This window comes from Sorex fumeus, unplaced genomic scaffold (assembly GCF_029834395.1).
Source record: "Sorex fumeus unplaced genomic scaffold, SorFum_2.1 ptg000063l, whole genome shotgun sequence".
NCBI classification, from domain to species: Eukaryota; Metazoa; Chordata; class Mammalia; order Eulipotyphla; family Soricidae; genus Sorex; species Sorex fumeus.
The window spans coordinates 59,568,818-59,593,045 of NW_026606120.1; the positions used below are offsets into that span (position 1 = coordinate 59,568,818).

General features: G+C 35.6%; 2 protein-coding genes across 2 annotated transcripts in view; both read right to left on the minus strand.

Annotated features, from left to right (window-relative positions):
* Positions 1-24,228, minus strand: part of BRIP1 (BRCA1 interacting helicase 1) — a 158,411-nt gene that overhangs the window by 91,761 nt on the left and 42,422 nt on the right. The window contains 3 exon segments of the mRNA XM_056127330.1: positions 1,481-1,680; positions 10,261-10,482; positions 16,700-16,990. Of these exon segments, the coding sequence (XP_055983305.1) occupies positions 1,481-1,680; positions 10,261-10,482; positions 16,700-16,990 (713 nt within the window).
* The window catches only part of INTS2 (integrator complex subunit 2), a 186,620-nt gene that overhangs the window by 60,083 nt on the left and 102,309 nt on the right, over positions 1-24,228 (minus strand). The gene's annotated exons all lie outside the window — the stretch shown is intronic.

Below are 24,228 nucleotides of genomic sequence, written 5' to 3' on the forward strand. Positions count from 1 at the left end.
ATACATACAAACAATGTACATTCAATAAGATTATGTGACTACATTTTGCTAGATATTGCACTGGTAAGAAATTAGAGCAGTACATAAAGGGTCAGACTACCTTACTCTTAATTGTTGTTTTGTTTTGTGGTGCCAGGGATTAAACCAGGCTTCGCACAAGTAAGTCAAGTGCCCTACTGCTAAGCTACATCACTGACCTGAAATAATCTATTTTTAAACATTTAGCTGCTACTTCCCAAGTAGCTTACCAATTTTAAAATGCTCTAGCATAATCAACATGTTTTTATTTTTTTTCTGACCTGAGGGTATTAATTTAATCAAGTTTAAGAGAATGTCTAACATACAAAGATAATCAAATGGAAAACAAGATAAACAAAAATTAAAATTATAGGCAGCTTAATCTATTGAAAACAATATATATCAAGACAATCAAAAATTATTACACATATACACTAAGTATAAAAATAGAAAAATAATAAAATAGAAGAAAAATACAAAACCCTGAAACTATATATCTCTAATTGACTTAAGATTAAATACAATTAAAAAAATGAGTAAAGAATACAGCAGACTTCATAAACTATATCCAATCTCAGAGAGAGTAAAAGCATGAAATAAGAATCGGTCAATTTACATGAGAGTATGATGTAAAATGCAAGAGTGAAAAAATAGGAATGCAACTCTCAAGTAAATTTTAGTAATTGACCAGACACATAATACCATTCTGTACAATACTAAGTATATTTTATATAATAACAAAGAAAGGAAATATATAAATTTACCATTTATAAGTCTTTTTGAATGCCAATAACTCTCTAAGACCCTTCCTGCAACTTCAGCACCAGGACTGTGATTTTAGGCCTCTGGTGAAATTTCTGAACCACAATGAGTTTAGGCCATCTCTACCTTTGAGAAAGCCATGCCTTTAAGAATTGAAATGTGGGTCTGGAGAGATATACAGTGGGAAGAGCATTTGCCTTCCATGTGGTCAACTTAGGTTTGATACCAGCATAGCATATGGTCCCTAACACCCACAGGAGTGATCCCTGAATGCAGAGCCAGGAGTAAGCCCTGAGCACTGCTGGGTGAGTCCCCTACAAAACAAATGACATGGCTTTCTGCTTGTTTCTATAAAGATTATTCATCTCTTTTTCTAAACCAGAATTGATTTTTGAGTCAGGGTTCCTGTGAGCCACCTTAAACATCTATAATATCATAGCAGCATAAAAGAAATTACTCCCTCCTACTTTACACATTACACTTCTTTGTCTTTTGTTTTGGGGCCACAGCTGGCTGAGTTTAGGGGTAACTCTAGCCATGCTCAGGAAACCACAGAACATGTCTTTATTTTTTAAAAAAATTTTGTAGTGCTGGAGATTGAACCCAAGTCCAAGTCCTTCATACTGAGCCACATCCCTAGTCTCACAATGTGTTTTTCATTCAAAGGCAACACAAATGTCAGAGAGACAAATTCTCTTACTTAATGAGGCTATAGCACACAGCTCGCAAGGGTCCATGGTCTTTTTTCCTTATATTATTGTTGACCATACTGTCCAGTTCATCTCGAGCAAACCGAAGCTGAACTTCTGTTATAGTGAAACTTGCTGATTCCCGAGCACAATCCTCAATGTTATGGGCTTCATCTAAAATGACAACCTGTTCTTTCAGATTGATATCCATCTAAAAGACAAAATAATTTTCCTGTAAAACATTCAGCAAAATGGATTCAATAGCAGTAAGAAGTGGGCAAGCTTTTTCCCTTAAAAATTCACACTAGGTGGAGCCAGAGAAATAGTATAGCAGCTAAGGCACTTGTCTGGCACATGCCAACCTGGGTTTGAATCCTGGCCTCCCATTTGCTCCCCAACATTGCCAGGAGTGATTTCTGAATGCAGAGTCAGGAGTAACCTTTGCCTATCACTAGGTGTGGACCACAAAAAAACAAGTAAAGTAAGTAAAAGTAAGTAAAGGCCCTCCCGTTGATCATCGATTTGCTCGAGCGGGCCCAGTAACGTCTCCATTGGAGACTTTGTTGTTACTGTGTCTGGCATATCGAATACTCTCGGTAGCTTGCCGGGCTCTCCGAGAGGGGCGGAGGAATCGAACTCGGGTCCGCCATGTTGGCTGCGTGCAAGGCAGACGCCCTACCCACTCACTTCTTGAGGGCGGCGGGAGAGCCGCGCCTCCGTGATCTCGGAAGCTAAGCAGGGTCGGGCCTGGTTAGTACTTGGATGGGAGACCGCCTGGGAATACCGGGTGCTGTAGGCCTTAAAGGGCTGGAGCGATAGCACAGCGGGTAGGGCGTCTGCCTTGCACGCAGCCAACAAAAAAACAAACAAGAAAAAAAAATCACACTAGGGGCCAGAGAGATAGCACAGAAAGTAAGGTGCTTACATTGCATACAGTGGACCCAGGTTCAAGTCCTGGCATTCCATGTGGTTCCCCGGGAAGCACCAGGAGTAATTCCTGAGTACAGAACCAGGAGTCAAGCCTGAGCACTGCCAGGTGTGACCCAAAAACAAAATAAATAAAAATTCATACTAGTGATCAAACATTGTCAGTGCAATAAACATAAGCAATTGATTCTAAGTCTTAAAACTATGAAGAAATAATTTCAACCAAATATCACCTAAAAGGAGTATGCCATTTTTTACTCTAAAACTTTGCAAACTTATCAACCTAAATAATTCTTGGTAAGTAAGCCAAGATAAAAATATGGCTGGTTATACAAAGGGGTATAAAACTTCCCACTATAAAGGATACTTCAATATAATTTAAAAGCAGAGTAAAAAACTAAAAATAAAATAACAATGACAGATTTAAAACATTCTTAAAACACTAATACCTCATGTAACTGTTCTGTTTACTCTGCTTCCTTTTGAGCTTTGCTCTCTCAACTTACAAGTTATCAAAAGATGTCACTGCTTCTATATAATGGGTAGACTTAAAATCCAGGCTTGTCAAGCAGTTTTATCTCTCTGTGGATTCAGTGACTAGTTCAAGAATAAAATGTATAATCCCAGGTACCCATTCAAAGAACTTGGCACGGGGCAGAGGGACACTAATATAAAATCATGCTATTTTTTCCAAGAGTGGTTAACTGATTGTGATTACATTTATTCTCACAGGAAAACCTGCCTAAAATAAAGTTCTTACAATGTCAAGTATTTTTTCTAAATCCTTTTGAAGATGGTTTTGTGTCACATGTAATTCACAGTTCTGACAAAAAAATTCCAGTGTGTTATTATGAGGCGGTGATAATATATCAATAATATATAGAAAAATAGTAAGATGAAGATAGCTGATAAAGAACCAGGAATAGTGGTAAATATACTGGAATTTTAAAAATTAACAGAATCTGGCTCTGGATACATAAAGTATAGGTGTTTTAACAGAAGTGTCATGAAGTCATAGATGTAAGAAAAAACAAAGTACCCCCAGGGACAATTATAAAGCTTTTGAAGGATTCAAGCTGAGAGTTTGTATCAGAGAAAGCTGAAAAAGTATATAATACACATCAGGCTAACAAGCATCTTGAGGAGCAGAGAGACAGTATGGTGGGTAAGGTGCTTGCCTTGTATACAGCCCACTTGAGTGCAATTCATGGCATTACATATAATCCCTAGAGTACTGCCAGGAGTGTGCCTGAGTACAACAGGTTTTGGTTCCCAAAAAAGGCTCCCCTTCAAAAAATAAAGAAAAACAAATGAAGCAAGCATCTTGATTGTAAGCTTAAGAAATACAAATGTTGAGCACAGGTGTCTTCCTGAACTTCCCTCTCCAGTGAATGAGAACCAGCAGGTAGAAACTTCCATGCAATAAAACCCAGTGTCACTCAAAAGCTCCATGAGGGACCAAGAACAACCCAGCAGAACCTGGCGAGATCCCCTGAATGCCATGAACATTTGGCTCCCTCCAAGGTTAGATCAGTGGAAGGCATGGTTTCCCAAGTAGGCACCAGGTAATATCCTATAAGGTCCACATCTTGGCCTCCTGTACTAAACTTTCACTAAAGCAACCAAGCTACCCCAATCATACTAGGCCAATCATATATAAGCCCTTACTCCAATCCACATTCCCTCAAAAATCCACAAAAGCAGCCTTTGGAGCAAGAAATAATAGAGCCCTGGGGCTGGAACAATAGTATAGCCGATAGGGTGTTTGCCTTGCACATGGCCGACCCGTATTCGATTCCCAGTGTCCCATATGGTCCCCCAAGCACCACCAGAAGTAATTCCTGAGTGCAAAGCCAGTAGTAACCCCTGTGCATCGCCAGGTGTGACCCAAAAAGAAAAAGTAAATAGTAGAACCCTAATCACAGAGTAGCAATTAGTTCAGGCCCAAAATGCATTCCTTGAATTAGCAGAAGAGGGTCCACACAACTACACAGGAACACCAGATATCTCTAATGGGGAAAGAAGAGACTACCATCCATGGAGTTCCCTCAGAGTTCTCCCTGGTGGGGGCCGGAGGGAGTGACAGTATGTTGGAAAGAATCATCCCCAGACTACCACAGGCACAATGGGAAAACAGCACTGAACCCTACCACAGAAAGTGAACAAAGATAGGAGCCCTGAAGTCTCAACCGGGAATATCCACCTATATAACCTCTCTGAAAGACTTCAGAAACAAAATGTTGAAGAAATTTAATGAACTCAAAGAAACAAGAGAAGTGAAATGAAAGGGGTGATATCACAACAGATACCAAAGAAATTCAAAGGATCTTGAGAACATTTATGCCACGAAACAGGAGAACCTAGGAGACATGAATAAATTATTGGGCTATAATCTCCCAAGGTTTAACTAAGAAGATTTGGAATACCTGATCAGGCCTATCACTATCCAGGAAGTTGAAATGGTAAACAAAAGTTTTCCCAAAAACAAAAGCCCAGGCCTAGATGGATTCACTAGTGAATTCTTTCAAACCTTTAAAGAAGATCTATTGCCAATCCTCTACAGGCTCTTTCAGGAAAATGAAGAAACAGAAACATTCTCAAACAGCTTCTAAGAAGTAAATATCACCTGACACCAAATGCAATAGATACACCAAAAAAATAAATTTAAAAAGAGAATTACTGGCTGAAATCTCTGATGAATACATACGTAAAGATCCCAACAAAATACAGAATCCGACAACTCATCAAAAAGATCATACACCATGACCAAGTAGGATTCATCCCAGGGGTGCAAGGATGGTTTAACATATGCGAGTCAATCAACATAATGCACCATATCAATAAAAGAAAAAAATAAAACCAGCTGATATCAATAAGTGCAGAGATAGCAATTGACAAGTTCCATTTCTATTTATAATTAAAACTCTCAACAAAATGGGAGTTGAAGAAACTTTCCTCAATATAGTCAAAGCCATTTACCATATATCCACAGAAAACATTATACTCAATGGGGAAGAACTAAAAGCCTTCCTGGTAAGATCAGGCACAATACAAGGTTGCCCACTCTCATCACTTCTATTTAACGATCACGGTCACGGTCCTCCCGTTGTTCATCGATTTGCTGAAGCGGGCTCAGTAACATCTCCATCGTGAGACTTGTTGTTACTGTTTTTGGCATATCGAATATTTAACATAGCACTGGAAGTACTTGCCATAACAATTAAGCAAGAAAAGATATAAAGGACAAACAGATAGGAGAGGAAAACGGCAATTTTTCAGTATTTGCAGATGGCATGATACTCTATTTAGAAAATCCTAAAGACTCCACAAAAAACTCCTACAAGCAATAGATTTGTAAAGTGGCAGGCTACAAAATTAATATGTAATCAGGGCTGGAGTAACAGCACAGTGGGCAGGGTGTTTGCATTGCATGAAGTCGACCCGGGTTCGATTCCCAGCATCCCATATGGTCCTCTGAGCACCAGAAGTAATTTCTGAGTGCAGAACCAGGAGTAACCTTGTGCATTGCCGGGTGTGACCAAAAAAAAAAATTAAATGTAATAGTCCATGGTTTTTCTATATGCAAATAATGAAAGAGAAGAAAGACATAAAAAAAATCCCAATCATAATTGTGCCTAGAAAAATCAATAGTAGCTTAACTAAAGAGGTGAAAGACCCATATACAAAGAAAAGTATAAAACACTAATTCAAGAAATAAAAGAGGAAACACAAGAAATAAAATGGAAACGTATCTCCTACTTATGGATTGGGAGGATTATCATTAAATTGGCAATACTACCCAAAGCATTGTACAGATTCAATGAAGTCCCTGAAAGGATAACCATGACATTTTTCAAAGAAATAGATCAAGCACTTTAACTATAGTTAAAGCAATCCTTGGGAAAAAGAAGATGGAGGTATCACTTTCTCCAGCTTAAAATTGTACTACAAAGTGATATGATAAGAAGTTAATACCCAGGATATACAAGGCACCAGTAGAACTTTAGAAGAGAAAAATTCCAACTCCATCAAAATATGGGGAGAAGAGACAAACAAAAACTTCCCCCCCAAAAGATGTAACAAATAGTCAAAACACTCTACATCACTAATCATCAGGGAGATGCAATTAAAACAATGAGATATCTCACACCACAAAGACAGGCACACACCAAAAAGAACAACTAGTGGTGCGTGGAGATGGAGAGAAGGAACTCTCCTTCACTGTTGTTGAGAATGTTAACTGGGCCAGCCTTTCTGTAAAATGATATGGACATTCCTCAAAAAAACTAGAAACTGAGCCTCCATATGACCTAGCAATGCAGGTCCTGTAAATATACCCTGTGGTCCAAAATCACAATGCAGAAAAGGCATGTGCACTACTATGTTCATTGCAGCACTATTCAGAATGAGATTTTAAAAGTGACCAGATGAGTAAATAAATAAATAAATATATACAATGGAATACTATGCAGCCATTAGCAAAAGAAAGTCATGAAATTTGCTTATATATGAATGGGCATGGGGCTGGAGCGATAGCACAGCAAGTAGGGCGTTTGCCTTTCACACAGCCAATGTGGCCGACGCGAGTTCAATTCCTCCGCCCCTCTTGGAGAGCCCGGCAAGCTAACGAGAGTATCTCGCCCGCACGGCAAAGCCTGGCAAGCTACCCATGACTTATTCGATATGCCAAACACAGTAACAAGTCTCACAATGTTACTGGGTCCGCTCAAGCAAATCGATGAACAATGGGAGGACAGTGATGAATGGGCATGGCTTAGAGTATCATGCTCAGTGAAATGAATCAGAGGGAGAGGGACAGACATAGAATAATTGAACTCATTTGTAGTATATTAAAGAAATGTAGTATGAGAATACTCTAAAACAATAGAGAATACTCTAAAAATGAGGGCCTGGAGGACTGGTCCATAGTAGTAAGCTTGCCAAAGGGAGCAGGGGAATGCAATTAGGACAGAGAAGGGACGTGCAATTAGGACATGATAATGATGGTTGGAAATGATCTGTCTGGATAACAACTGGGTACTGAAAAGAGGTAAAGTGATATACCCTCTCAGTAACAGTATTGCAAACCACAGTGCCTAAAAAGAAAAAAGGGGGAAGCGGGGAAGAGAGAGAAGAAAACTATCTTCCACAGACACAGGCTGGGGATGAAGGGGAGGAAAGGAGGCAAGAGGAAAACTGGGAATATTGGTAGAGGGAAATGTACACTGGTGAAGGGATGGATGCTAGAACATTGGACAACTGATACTCTGTAGCTCTGTAGCACTGTCCTACGCTGTTCATTGATTTGCTCAAGCGGGCACCAGTAATATCTCACAACAAATTGTGAGACTTGTTGTTACTGTTTTTGGCATATGTCACGGGTAGCTTGCCAAGCTTTGCAGTGCACATGAGATACTCTCAGTAGCTTGCCGGGCTCTCTGAGAGGGCGGAGGAATTGAACTCAGGTTGGCCAGGTTGGCTGTGTGCAAGGCAAATGCCCTACCCGCTGTGCTATCGCTCCACCCCCACAACAACTGATACTCAATAATGAAAAACTTTGTAACTGTGTATCTCATGGTATTCAATAAAAAAATGTTTTAAAATATTGATGTTTTCCCTTGAGCAAAGATAACCACAAAGGATTTTTAAGCTGAAGAAATATATAATAGAAAGTAGACTATGGACTGAACATGACTACCACTCAATGCTTCTTTTGCAGACCACAACACCCAAAAGGAGAGAGAGAACAAAAGGAAATACCCTGCCACAGAGGCTGGGTGGGATGGGGGGATGGGTGTGGGAGGGATACTGGAATCCATGGTGGTGGAAAATGGGCACTGGTGGAGGGATGGGTACTTGATCATTGTATAATCGAAACCCAAGCACAAAAATTTGTAAATCTACAACTGTACCTCATGGTGTTTCACTAATAAAAATTAAAAAAAAAAGAAATATGTAATAAAAGTAACATTAAGAATTATGACCTGGTACTTTATCATTGTATAACTGAAACCCAAGCATAAAAATTTGTAAGTCTACTACTGTACCTCATGGTGTTTCATTAAATAAAAATGAAAAAATTAAAATAATAATAAAAAAAAAGAATTATGACCTGGAAGTCTGGAGCGATAGCAGAGCGGGTAGGGAGTTTGCCTTGCACACAGCTGACCCGGGTTCGATTCCTCTGTCCCTCTCAGAGAGTCCGGCAAGCTATCAAGAGTATCTCGCCCATACAGCAGAGCCTGGCAAGCTACCCATGGCATATTTGATATGCCAAAAATAGTAACAAATCAAGGGGCCTCAATTCGTGTTCCTGGAGTGAGCAGATGCCACTGAGTTACACTAGCATGCAACAGGGACGAATAGAGGCGTTACTGGCACCCCCTCAAGCAAACTGATGAGCAACGGGAAGACAAGTGATACAAGTGATCCAATAATAACTGAATGCCTCTAAGAATACAGAAATAAACACAAATGCTGTATATACAAAACTGACTTTTCAAACTCTCAAAGTCTAATTTGCACCTATGCATAATTCTCCAATGTAAGATCAATCAGATTCTTTAAATGTTTTTTAAGCAATCTTTTCTGACTATTTATAAATGGAGAGGGTGCCAGCTATATCTCAAATGGAAGCAATTTTTCCCTCCCTCAAAGAATATTTGGCTATAACTAAGAATTTTTTAAATTTTATTTTTTCAATTTTTTGTTTGACATTTTATTTAAACAGCATGATTTACAAAGTTGCTCATAATACACTTAGCTATTCAATTTACAAACACCAATCCCAGAATCAGTCTAACCTTCCCTCCACCAATGTCCCAAATTACCCACACACCCCCAGCCTGCCTCCTTAGCAGAAAATAATTTACTATGTATTCCTTGTTACAACATATATCTCATAATGGTGTTACTGAAGTCATTGTCCAAGGATTTGCTGAGCTGTTAGGTGCTACAGAGTTGAGCCTTCTGGCTACTGTTTTCACTCATTGAGCTTAGTGAGCTTCTACACACCTTTCCCATCTAACTTTCTGTGTTTCTACTGGGCTGTTAGTCCTGTGAACTTTGGATATGTCATGTAAAGGTAAAGATGCAGGGTTACTCCTGGCTCTGCACTCAGGGATCACTTCTGGTGGTGTTTGGGGGACCATATGGGGTGCTGGGGATCGAACTTTATTTGGCTGCATACAAGACAAAAGCCCTATCCGCTGTACTATCACTCCTGCCCCATGTACTTATTACTTTTAATTTCATTTAACTTTAATAACATTTACTTTTTGTCATTTTAAATACTTTATATAAAAATTATATTCTATGCAACCTATATTTATAGTAAATAAATATTCTGAATTAATTTATTTTCACATATGCAAATATCAAATACTCTCGGTAGCTTGCCGGGCTCCCGAGAGGGGCAGAGGAATCGAACTCGGGTCAGCCATGTTGGCCGCTTGTAAGGCAAATGCCCTACCGCTGTGCTATCGCTCCGGCACAAACACAGTAACAACAAAGTCTCCAATGGAGACGTTACTGGGCCCGCTCGAGCAAATCGACGATCAACGGGAGGGCCTTTACCTTTACCACATATGCAAAATGTACTTTATAAAGCTTTGGAAAAATAGCTTCTATTAATCTATATGACTATTATAACATAGATAATGTAATAAAATTTAAATGTCAAATTTGAAAATTCAGTTTTTTATATACCTCAGAATGTGATTTTAGTTCTTTAAACAGCATAAAAGCTAAATATAAATCAAAATAAAATAAAATGTAACAATACATTCCAAAGATTTTAAAGTTAACAGTTACACATCAAAAAAAGTATGGGTGGGTTAATAATGATTTTCATATATCTACTCACAGTTTCCCTTATTTGTGCATCAAGAAGATAGTTGTAGGGACAAAAAATTATGTCAGCAGTTTCTATTAGTTCTCGTGCTGTGTAATATGGGCATGCTTTTAATTTTTTCCCCAAGCTGATGAGTTCTTCTATATCCCATGCCTTGCACATCCCATGGAAAGTCTGCAGTGTGTGCTGATCACTAATTTTATGAACACCATGATAAAGATAACAGGATTTGCCCTAAAAACAAACAAGAAAAACTGAAATGTGAATACTGGAATAAAAAATGAAACAGGTTATTTCAAAATGTTAGAAACATTTTAATTTTGTCAACAAATTTTACAATAGAGACAGATTTTACCATACCTACAATCACAACCATTTTATACAAATAATGATTGATGATTTAGACAGAGCACTAGATCAACAGAGTTACAGACAGCCCAAACTAGGGTCAGGCATATGTGACTCACTTGCCACATGGTCATCCTAACAGGAAAGCAAGTAGTCTCCTAGCACTACTGGGTGTGGCCCAAAAAACAAAATCAAAGAAAAGAGATACCTCCCAAATTAATTTGCCATAAATATTTTTTAAATCATATTTGTCGTAACTTTTTTCTGATAAAAGTGATAACAGGCAAAAATACTTCTAAAAAGATAGACAAAAGTAAAAGAAACACTGGCAGCTTTCAAAATGAGTTGGGAATAGCAATAGTAGATTTTTCTCTATAGACTATTTTGTACCTTTTAAATTTAGGGCATGGGACAGTATTACCTAATCAAACTTAAATAAGGAAGAAAAAAAGGCAGGGAAAGTGAGAAAGAGGTAAAGTAAGAGGAATGAAAGAAAAAACAGGAAGGATGGATGAAAGGGAGAAGGGGAACAAATGCCCTAGGACGGGAAATATAGTTCATTAAAAAATATTCGGAATAGGGGCCAGAAAGAAAGTGCAGTGAATAGGGCACTTGCCTTGCAACAGCTGACCCACGCTCAATCCCTGGCACCTTGTGAGGTTCCCCAAAATCCACCAGGAGTGACTCCTGAGTGCAGAGCCAGGAGTAACCCCTGAGTATTGCCAGGTGTGACCCAAAACCAAAAAATAAAATAAATCAAAAATTATTTGGAATAAACAAAATATAAAAATATCCCACCAAAAATCTAAATTATATAATTTAATCACACAAGTAATGTGCTATTAATATTCTGATGCACTTCATTTCTTATTGATTTTGTACATCTGTATATACGTATATTTATAATATGGCCAAATAATTCTATGAAAAAAAGCAAATTTTTCCCCAGCAAGGAAATTAGCCATGATAACACATTTTATGAAAATAGGATCACTTCCCCTCCTTATACTAAAAATCTTACCAAAAAATAATTTTTATAATTTTATATCACTCTTTTTACTTTTGCCCAAATATGTACAATGCTAATACCAAAATGAACCAGCCTCATTATTAAAACTGAGTACCTAAGACTACATATTTTTTGCCTTATAAATATTCATAATAATTTTTGCCTGTTACTGAATAACTTAACTTTTAAACTTTTTAAAATTTAATTAACACTGCATTACTATATTTTGTAGATTTCAGGGGGTGTACATCATTATAAACCAACATTACATATATTTATGCTCATTTTTATTTTGTGGATCAATGACAAATGTTTTTATGACATAAAAAAGACACACTAGGGGGTTGGAGTGGGTAGGGCGTTTGCGTTGCACGCGGCCAACCCGGGTTCGATTCCCAGCATCCCATATGGTCCGCCGAGCACCACCACCACCAGGAGTGATTCCTGAGTGCAGAGCCAGGAGTCAGTCCTGAGCATTGCCGGGTGTGACCCAAAAATAAAGCCAAAAAAGGACACACTTGTAGAAGTTTTCCTATAAGTAAAAATTTAAAATAGAATTATGTAACTCAGGGATAATCAATATGAACAACACTTATTTCTATTTTCTGAATACTACCAGCATTATTCCATATAATTAGTCTCAATTTTAGAAAAGACAGTATGGGATTAGAGAGAGTAGAAAGTCTAAAGTTTCTTGAAAACTATATCACAAATTATCATCCAAAAATGTTACTTGTACATTACTTTTTGACATTTTTATTAACTTTAATCTTTCCCTATTTTAAAGATAAGAAATGGAATCTTATTTTGATTATACTCTTCTAGCAAGCAAGGTTTAACATCATATTGTAAAAACATTTACCAAATTTCTATAGTAACTTATATTTCTTCTTTCATACATTACCTGTTAATGTTCTCTACATTTTACTATTAATAGTAAAAAATTTTACAAACATAAATTAACAAAAAAGTGAGTTTTATAATTTAATTTTAAAACAAAATTAGGGGCTGGAGCAATAGCACAGCGGGTAGGGCGTTTGCCTTGCACGCAGCCAACATGACCGACACAGGTTCAATTCCCAGCACCCCATATGGTCCCCTGAGCACCGCCAGGGGCAATTCCTGAGTGCATGAGCCAGGAGTAACCCCTGAGCATCGCCGGGTGTGACCCAAAAAGCAAAAAAAAAAAAAAAAAAAAAAAAAAAAAAAAAAAAAAATTAAATTTTGTTTTAACTAAAAGTTCAATAATTTAATTTCTTAATAAAAATCTAATTTGATAAAATCGTCTCAAAAAAAGTATATGTCACATACTATTAAAAGATGTATAAAATAAATAGAATTACAAGCATAATTGTAAGTATAAAATTGTACTTTTATTTGTTCACAAGCAATTTGGTCAGTGACAACCAAAATGTTTTATTTTGCCATTTATGTGAATATGATCACAATATATCAATAGCCAATAAATAGGAAATAAGATAATTGTAAGTTCATACAAAATATGTAATCCTTTAAAAAATTAGATTTTTAAGATGTACCTAGAAAATGCTTGAAATGGGTCATTGTGAAAGGTTCATAATGTACAGGAGAATCTGAATGAATAAAAAGATAAGGCACCATCACCTAAGGACTTACTAGTTCTCTAATGCTTTGTATGCAGTCACACTAAGGGAATCTACTTCTTGGAATTCCCAAAGTATTTAAAGAAACAACAACAAAAAAAACAAAAAAACGGAGGAAAGAGACCTGACCTTCTTTACTTGGCTCCTTTTTCCCATGTTATTTTCAGTTACTTTGTTTCTACTCTTTCTACCCTTCCTGCTGTCTCAAGTACCCCATGCCATAAAGCTAATTTTCTGCTGTTTTTAATGTAATCAAAATATAAATGGTCAAGATTTTAAACAGATTCCTTTCTTGCTAATTAGTTGTGTGGCACTAGACATACTTTAGGGTTTATTTTTTTCATGATTAAATATCAAAGATGTGTCTGAACCAGAAGCCTTTAGAAATTCCTCTAGCCCACTGACTGACTTGACTGTACCATATCTAAGTCTCCCTACTTTAAAATTCTGATTCTGAGGTCCAGAATCAGGTGAAGATGTGTCAAGTACCTTAGCCTGACGCAGACAAGTTTAATACAGATAAATTTAATATTGTTATATTCACATTTCTTTATTCCAAGTATCACATCTGCACACATTCTAAAAACTTATATTTGTACAAAATTATCACTAAGTTGCCTATAAAGTTTCTCACTGTAAGCTGTTAAATCTCATCTTAATAAAAACTATGTGTTTTGTATACCTAAAATAATTTTTGCAATTATTTCTGGAGCTAGTTAAGGTTATACTTTCTTCATTAAAACAACAACTTCTGACAAACAGGTACAATGCTTTTCCTACATAGGAGCATTTTAGTAAAAGGAACCTTGAAAAAAAAAAAAAACCAAACACGTGTGCTTTTGGATCAAGCCAAAAAATCAGAAAGTTTACACTTTAAGGGCACTCAGAATGACACTCCTGTGTAGGCTGATAGCAAAACCAGAAAAGCTCATCCATTTTAGCAGTGTAATACAACCCTGAGGAGAGTCTGTCAAGCGAAGTGTTATCACACTCTTTTTCACTCAAACTGTCAGCTATCTATTTAACATTTAGCTTTGGTAATTCAGCCATAGTAAACACGGACACCTCTGGTGACTTTGTAATTGGCCCTCATTACAATACCAAATTACCCTGAGGGACTGTGAACAGGAAAAAGAATGTTCATGTATGCCTATGAGTTAAGCAGTGAGGCACAATTAGGTCAAGACAACTATGAGCAAAAATCATCTATTATTTATATTGCTAATATTAAAAAATTAAATACATGATTACTTTAAAGAAAATGAAAAGATAATAAAAATCCTGAAAATTCAATGTCAATTTTATTTTTATAAGACTCAGACTCAAGAAAATATGAAAAAGTACTAGTAATGAAGGAATTCTAGAAGTTTTCATAAAATAAGACTATTTGTTTTCAATACACAATCTTAAACTTTAAAAACTGCATTTACTGGGGCCGGAGAGATAATACAGCAGGGAAGGCACTTGCCTAGCCTGAAGCCTATCCAGGTTCAATCTCCCCAAGGCCCAACAGGAATGATCCCTGAGTGCAGAGCCAAGAATAAGCCCTGAGCACCACATGATGGGCCCCTCCACAATAAATAAATAAAAAATACAAAAATATAAACAAATCACATAACTGTCCCAAAGACAAATAGTAAAAAGATAATGATAATCCTAGTACCCAAAAATCAAGTTTCAAGGGTTCAAGGACTGAAGTATATGCCTTCCAAGCATGAGGCCCTGAGTTAATCCCTAGGATTGCAAATTCCCATAGGAGTAGTCCTGAAGACCTGAGTACAACCAAGTATAGCCATAGCAGTCCTGGGCCAATTGCCAGCCCAAGAATTGAACAGTCCAGTCAGATTGGTTATGTATCACTGGAAGTAATCCCCAGGCCTCTCGAGTACAGCTTGGGACCCTCCCCAAAAAATTAAACATTAAGCATTTGAAAAATTTAATATATCAGCCACTTATGGAAAAAAGTCTATTTGAATACAAATTTATTAAGTTTTATTAGCCTTTTATTTTATTTTATAACATTTAACCTTTTAATATTTTTATCTTTTGAAGAAGAAAACTTTTAAGATATACAGACTTGGATCAGGTATTGGTAAAGCACAAGTCTTACATTTGGAGAATCTGGGTTTGGGTTCTAGCACCACAAAATCAATAAAGTATACTGAGTGAGGCCAGCGAGGAAGTAGGCTGTTGGTAAGGTGCTTTGCCTTGAACATAGCTAACTGGGGTTTGATCCTCAATACTCTATGTGGTCCCCTGAGAACTTCCAGAAATGATCACTGAGCACAGAGCCAGGAATAAGTCTTAAGTACCATTGGGTGTGGCTCAAGAACAAACAGCAATAACATATTATATATACACTTACGCTAAGTGAAGGGATACCACAGGTTCTCACTCAGTTTAAAAAGAACATGAGAGTCTCATGAATGAGTATCTAATGAACTATCTTTTGAACATTCCCAAAAAAGATTTGAATAAATTCTCTCTAACAAAAGAAAACACTGAGAATAGAACAGCAAAATAATTTATTCACATTATATGTTGGAAGGTGATATATTAATTAAGTATATATACATATTTTTTAGGGGCTGTAACTTAGTCTTTCTGTAGAACTCACTCTATTAGATAAAATACTACTGAAAGAAAAACTTCCAAAATATAATATAATATCATCTGTCATTTAATGTTATGGTTCACTGATTGTTCTGGTTATTATTCCAAACTTACAACTTCAATTTCAGAGTGAATTAATTATCAAAATCTCTGGCACAGAGATTAGCAATTGAGTACTGTCAAAAATTATTAAAAAATCATGTTTATAGTGAAGATATTGCCCTCCATTTCCACCATCCCAAATTCATATTTAATTTCTCTAGAAAATTTCAAATTAATATTTTTATTTTTTAGAAGTCTGAACTAAACATAATTGAGAGAAAATAACCATATTTCTTAATAAAAAACATTTTTTAGTTTCTCACAAACTTTTGAATTTTATGATCAAAAAGTGGTTGATCACAAGGGGAGAGATATGAGTACAAATGGAATATACATCTTGATTTTCAATGATGCACACCTAAAACATTTTAGTTCAATAATAAATAAAAATTTATGCATGAGACTTCTGTTACTTTTTAGTTTTTAAATAAAAAATCTAATTAAATCTAATTAAACTGGCTTTTCTACTCAGATATTATCTATTTTGACTATTTTTGATAAAGGACTTAAAAGAAGTAATAAAATAAGATAACTAAGATCTTATTTCAATAAATAGCCCCAAGTTTTATGAATAAAATTCATGATTTTAAACTTGAATAAAGGTTTTCTCATAAAATTATTTTTGTTCAAAATTAATGTTCGAAATTCCTGTTGATACCACTAGAAATGCATGTACAAAACATTAAAAATATGAAAGTAAAGCAATTTTAATTTTAACATTTTTACCCCCAAAACAAAGCAAAATCATTTTACTCACATTTTTTCCATCCAGCAACTCCATACACTTTTCATTTCTGTTAAAGTTACCTACTACTTCAGGATGAATACAAGAATGATCTCTGCTGGAAAGAATAGTCATGGGGACCCCTGAGTACGCTGTCTTCCGGAGCTCCCTAGTAATCTGAGCAATCTGCTTGTGTGTGCGAGTCCCAAAATATATTTTGGGTCTCTTGAATTTCCCCCCATGATCCTTCTTAAGGGTATCTGAAGAATCTTGATTGTTTCCTTGTTTAGTAGAACAACAGCAGCTAGAACAGTGACCAGAAGGCTGTAACAAAGGAAAGAAAAGAGAACTAATGTCAGGACTATCAAAAAATTTTATCACATTTCACATGAAATCAGAATCTAAAATAATGAATCTCATACCAAGAGAAAATTAAAGCTATTAGATGTTACCATTCATTAACAGAAAAATAAAACCCACACCAAATTGGTACTCTTCCACTCTTATTATAAATTTATGCTTTCCTATTTGTTTTCTAACATACCACGTCAATCCTCAAATTCCAAGTATTTAAAATGTATTTAACTCTTCTCTTTCATAAGTTATAAAAATGTTAAGACAAAATGGAAGACAATTTAATTTTTTTGTTTAGGCTTCAAGTAAACTTAAGATATTATGGTTTAGAGTTGATTATGCTATTTTTATTAACAGCATAGTTCATTCAAATATTCTATAACAATGTTTCTAAAACATTTAAGATCAGCTTACAAAAGAAATAAATATCAAATTGAATCACAAGTACTACTAATAAAAAAGGAGAAAATTATTCTCTATCAAAAGGTTTAAGATGAATGCAAATTAGAAGGCTAAGTTGCTTATGTGGAATATAAACATCTGAAATTCAATTACCTATCATTGAATGCAAATCCATCAGTTTAATTATCATGTGAAATACTTTTCCTAGAAGATCTTATTTGTAATTCAATTTCAATTGAAATAGATAAATCCCTCCTTAAATATACCACATAAATCATCAAAAATATAGTCTAACATTTACCTGATTTTTATTTCCAAACTCTAAAAAAAACCTAATGCTATATTAGAATCCATAGGCTGTTAACTACTTCCTTTTCAAATTCAATTACTATACAGAATGCAGCCTCATTTAAAAAAAATACTGTGATATTGTTTATAGAAGTAGTTACTGATGGCAGTGGTGGGTGAGGGAGACTAAAAGCACAGTAGCGTAAGAGCATTTGTACTAGAGAGTTTTAATTTAGTAGAACAAATACACTATTTAACTGAAGATTTTTAAAAATTATAATCAGTAAGATTAGCCTTCATAAACAAATGCTAAGTCATAGCATGTTACACCACAACACTGGGTATCAAGCTGTCTTTTAGCCTCAACTCCGTGGAAAAGCAAGTTCAAATTACTCCCAGTCTCGCTCAACCTTGTCCGCCATTAAATATTACAATACATGATAGAATGGATGTAAATGTGACCCTTCTGGAGCTGTCACTCACTGGGATAAAAGGTTCACTGATGTGCCAAATAAACAGTCAGTCAAAGCAGATGAAGTTACAGCCATGCTGGAATTGTTACATTCCCCTCTCAGGTTGCCAGTAACAGCAGATTTCATTACAGAGTGCTGCCACATTAAATAGCCAGTTCCAAATATCCTGCCTTCTATATTGAATAATTACTTATTCACTGAAAGGATAAAAAGAAGAGTTATGAATGGGGCTCTTGTCAATAGTGAGGCAGGAAACAGCTGACATGTGGTTTATGTTACATATGTTGCAATATCTAACAATTTATGGTCACAGAAAATGGAATGCAAATTATATCATGATATTTCTGACCAAATTCCCTTTTGGACCTTTGCAAAGTTCACATTAATTAGCAAACAATAATAAAAGAGTTAAATGTAGCAAAACTACTCTTCAAAACTTCAAACTTTTCATATATACAATAAGTGAAATAAAACTATTTCTTTTCAATTGATTCTGAATATTGAAATGCCAGGCTCCAATATAATGATATGGAGATAAATAAATGGCCATGCATAGTGTAATTCAATAAAGTAGTTTTTCTCAAGGTTTATAAAACTTGTTTTGCTTTTTGGGGCACCCCTGGCTGTACTCAAGACTAACTCCTAGCTCTGCACTTAGGGATCTCTTCTGGCGGGGCCCAGGGGACTATATAGAATGCTGGGGATCAAACACTGCTAGGCTGCATGCAAAGGCAAGAGCTTTACCTGCTATATACTATCTCCCCAACTCCTAAAACTGCTTTCTAACATAACACTTTTCAAAATCAATTTCACTTAAGCTTTTCACTTAATCCCTAATTTTTATTTTATTTATTTATTTATTTGTTTGTTTTTTGGGTCATGCCCGGCGATGCTTAGGGGTTATTTCTGGCTCTGCACTCAGGAATTACCCCCGGCGGTGCTCAGGGGATCATATGGGATGCTGGGAATCGAACCCAGGTCGCCCGCGTGTAAGGCAAACGCCCTACCCACTGTGCTATCGCCCCAGCCCGAATCCCTGATTTTCAATTCTAGTGGAATTGTAGAAGAAAGGCATCACAACAGGATGTCTTAAATAAAAATGTATTGACTAATTTAATAAAATTTAAAAAAAGATTATTTTTCAGTAGATAATGAAAGCAGAATAGAAAGTAAGTTGATTCTTTTTCCTTCACAATATAAAAGAGAATTTATTCAGATGTGGTCTGCTGAAGTTTCCATTGAAAAGGATTGGATATAATCTCATTTGGAAAATAAAAAACAATGAATATGGTGATAGAATAAACTTCAGAAAAGATATTCATTTGATAAGTAAAGTAAAGTAAAGGCCCTCCCGTTGATCATCGATTTGCTCGAGCGGGCCCAGTAACGTCTCCATTGGAGACTTTGTTGTTACTGTGTCTGGCATATCGAATACTCTCAGTAGCTTGCCGGGCTCTCCGAGAGGGGCGGAGGACAGAATTATTTGCACCCAAGTTAAAGAATTTCAAATTTATATGATAGGGAGAGAAAGAACCCTAAAAATAACAATGAAAAGAAGTAGTACTCTCCAATCTAATGCGTTAGCAATTTTTAGTGTCTTTATGAGATCTTTTGACATAACCTTTTGAAATAACAGATGAACAAAATTAAATAATTAGGCATTTCTTCTGCTAATTAATGATCAAGTTTATCTTTCAGAAGAGTGTTTTCATTGTTAATTTGTTCCTTACATGACTGAGATTGTATAAAGAAATTGGAATATAATATTTAAATTACTTAACATATATCTGAATTCAAAGAAAATAAAGCCCATGGGCTTCCTCCAACATCCGAAGACCTAGAAGTGGCCATACTGAGTGGCAGAATAAAGAGATAAGCTTCTTCTTTCATGGTCTATGAAATGTCTGTATAGAGTATGTACTTTCGTATCTGTAAAAGGCAAGTACACTACACCCAAGTATAGTAAAAATTTTCTGTTATCTAAAAAGAAACCTAAGATATCCATGTGGACTTGACAATTGTTTTTTTTTCCTTATACAGGAGTGCACTGAAGTCAACTGCTTAAAAACACACTTCAAGGCTACAATAAGCAAATTCATAATAACCAAATCCATAATAAGCAAAACTTATCAACAAAGATTTTTTTCTTTTTTTATTTTAATTAATTTTTTTTTTTAATTTTTAGTGAAACACCATGAGGTACAGTTGTAGATTTACGATTTTTTGTGCTTGGGTTTCGATTATACAATGATCAAATACCCATCCCTCCACCAGTGCCCATTTTCCACCACCATGGATAATATCCCTCCCACCCCCATCCCTCCCATCTCACCCTGCCTCTGTGGCAGGGCAATCTCTCTCTCCTTTTGAGTTCAACAAAGATTTTTTTAGAAAACGTTTGTAACAACTTCTTGCTATTCTCTCTTGCCTTCATATACATAGACATTTTTTAAAGGGTGAGACTATTGTTCGTTCTCAAAAGAAAGGTCAAGCGTTGAGTCCTTGCCACCCTTCCTTTTACAAACTGATAATTTAAGTAGATTGACCCTACACCAACCTCTAAAGTTTTTCAACTTTGTCAAACTTTTCATCACAGTAGTACTTGAAACATAAAAGTGAACACGGTGATTAAAGTTTAGAAATGAAAAATAATAAGAAAATGGAGCTATTTTGTCACCAGAGAAGTTGTTTTCCTAACTTCAAATCTAGGGAGTTCTAAAAGGAAGCTATAGGTTTTTCATAACAAACAATACAAAATAAATTATTTTGGTTCTGCTTTGGGGCAGGGTTTGGGGTTCGGGATGGAAATATCTGAAATATGGTGGTGGGAAGGTGTAATGGTAGTGGGATCAGTGTTCAAATATTAAATGTAATCAAATTTTGTGAACTACTTTATGAAATTAATTTTTTTAAAGGGAAGGGATGGGAAAGGGGTAGAATGGGGAGGGGCAGTTTTAATAATAAATAAACAAAACTTTTAAAAAAACTTTTAAAAAACAAACACTTTACAAAAAAAAACAAATTACAAAAAGAACTTTTAAAGGAAGCTATGGTGGAATGTGTATGCACTGAAATCAGGTGTGGCTCAAAGAAAGAGAAAGAAAGAAAGAAAGAAAGAAAGAAAGAAAGAAAGAAAGAAAGAAAGAAAGAAAGAAAGAAAGAAAGAAAGAGAAAGAAGGAAAGAAAGATAAAGAAAAGAAAGAAAAAGGAAGGAAGAAAGAAAGGAAGAAAGCAAGGAAGAGAGAAAGAGAAAGAAAGAAAGAAAGAAAGAAAGAAAGAAAGAAAGAAAGAAAGAAAGAAAGAAAGAAAGAAAGAAATTCAGGACTAGTAGACATTAAAATAAAATACTTTCACACTATGTTCCATGGAGAAAACAAAACAGCAACAACAACTTGGGGACAGACCAATAGTAGAGAGGGAAGAGAACTTGACTTGCACACAGCTGATCTGGGTTTAATTCCTGCCAACCCGTTTAGTCTCCTGAAAACCTCCAGCAGTAATTTCTGAGTGCAAAGCCAGGAATAACCCCTGAGCATCGTCAGGTATAGCACCAAACCAAACCAAAACGAACAAAGACAACAACAACAACCACTCTAAATTAAAAGATTATTAGAGCAATCATTAATAAACTTTTCCCACAAAGGCTCAGAGTAAAGGTGTTTTTTTTGTTTGTTTTTTGTGTGACCCATATGATCTCTGTCCCTATACAGGATATTTTATGATCCCAATGTAGGGAAGAATTTCTTAAAAATATACCAAAAGCACAAATGGTTAAAAAAAATTATTGAGATCAATAGCACAGGCATTTTAATACAAATTAAAGTCACAACTACATTTCATTTCACAAACATCAGAGCTGGTATTAAAGATGATAGGAGGTGATTCTCCTCCATTGCTAATCTAAGCTTAAAGTTGCACATCAACCAACTTTGGAGAGCAAAGTGTTGATCGAAAAAATCAAAGATATATGGACTCTTTAACCCACATTTCTCAACTGGGGAACAAATGGCCTCCTATGAGCCCCTAGGTAGTCCAAGGAAACTAGGGGTGAAAAATCACATAAATGAAGAGCCATAGCATGAGACTAGGGATCCAAGAGATAGGATGATGGTATAGGGCACAGGAAGGAAACACGGTTGTAAGGGGGTCACTACTGTCAGAAAACAGGTTGAGAAATACTGCTTTAAACTAGTATATATGTTAGAAGAACCCCTGCACATAAAGACATTTACAAAAGGGGCTCTGTTTTTAATCCCTAGCACCATACCACATCATGAGTGTGACCTTAGGTATTGCTGAGATTCCTTAGAGCATTCTTTAATAGAACGGGTACCTATTACGCATACATCCATGGACTGGTAGTTATAATAAAGGTGATAATTCAATGGTTTTTAATTTTCCTCCATCTGAAAAACTACAGTGGTCCACAGACCAGCAATCAAAGAATGATGCCTTCAAACACCACAAATGTACAACCATTGATAGATACCACGATAACATAAAAAAAGCAAGATATAACAAGAACAGTCTTAGCAGCACTATTTTAATAGTGAGAAAAGCAAGGTTGTAAACAGAAAAACAATCAATTGTGGACCTTTTTCAATTATAATGAAAAAATATGAAGCAGCACATAAAAATATAGGGCTTTAAATGATGTTTGTCAACACATATAAATATTTTTTTTAAACTGAACAGGGTAGATATGACCTGAATAAAATTTATTCTTTCAATAAGGTCCCAAATAAATTAATATGAATAATACTATAAAAACTTTAAGATAAGAAGTAGAAATTTCCATTATGGTAGAAAATCCCTGGGGTTAAGGATTGTATTTAAGAATATACATGAGGGCTGGAGTGATAGCACAGCGGGTAGGGTGTTTGCCTTGCACGTGGCCGACCTAGGTTCGATTTCTAGAATCTCATATTGTCCCCCAAGCACCGCCTGAAGTAATTTCCAAGTGCAGAGCCAGGAGTAACCCCTGAGCATTGCCAGGTGTTACCCAAAAAAGGAAAAAAATATATATCTGAAAAACATTAAAATTATTATCAAAAAAAGCTCAAAAAAATCTCTGTTTTGGATCCACCTCAGCTGCTTAATAATAGCAAATAGATTTCATTTTAACCCCTCCTTATCAATTTTTTTTTTATGTAGGAGTACTGCTATTTATTCAGCCACTGATTAGCTGATTGAATTGGGCATCAACTCCACCTTAGTTTTTTTTTTCATTTTTTATAATTTTATTTATTGAATCACCGTGAGAGCAATTACAAAACTTTCGGGTTCAAGTCTCAGTCCTACAATGAAACACCCGTACCTTCACCAGTGCCCATTCTCCACCACCCAAAACCCCAGTATACTCCCATCCCACACCCTCCCCCTACCTGTGGGGCAGATGATTTCCACATTACTCTCTTTCTACTTTGATTACATTCAATATTCCTCCTTATCAATTTTTAACCTAACTTGGAATGAAGTAGGTTTATCATTTAGAGCCCTATATTATTATAGATCGTTTGAGATCACCCAGAAACTACCAGCATATCTAAAAAGTGACTTTTTAGGAACTTTCATCAAGTGCTCAAAGAAAATTGTGACATATTTGGGTGAGGACTTTATTCCAGAATTTATTTTTAATTTTATAATGAAAACAAAATCAAAACAGCCATTTTCTTTATAACTAACTTAGTCAAACACATTTATTCTGTAAGGGAAGAACCAAGTCAATCATGCAAAGATGATAATTTTATGAAGATTATTCCAGTGCTTATAAGCTTTTATTAGTTACCAAATAACATAGTTTTAAAACAGTTCACTAATGTGTATTTCTAACTCCATTCTACAGATGAAAAAAGTAATGGAATCCTTCAAATTCCTACAAAATACATGAAAAATTTGTGGCGAAGTTGAATTTCTTTAAAACTTAAAAGTTTTAATAGGATCAATTTCAGCTTGGCAAAATAGCAAAATACTACTCTTTAAAAATTACATAGCACATAAAAAGTCAGTAGTGTAAAAAAATAAAGTCAATGAGCATATAATAAT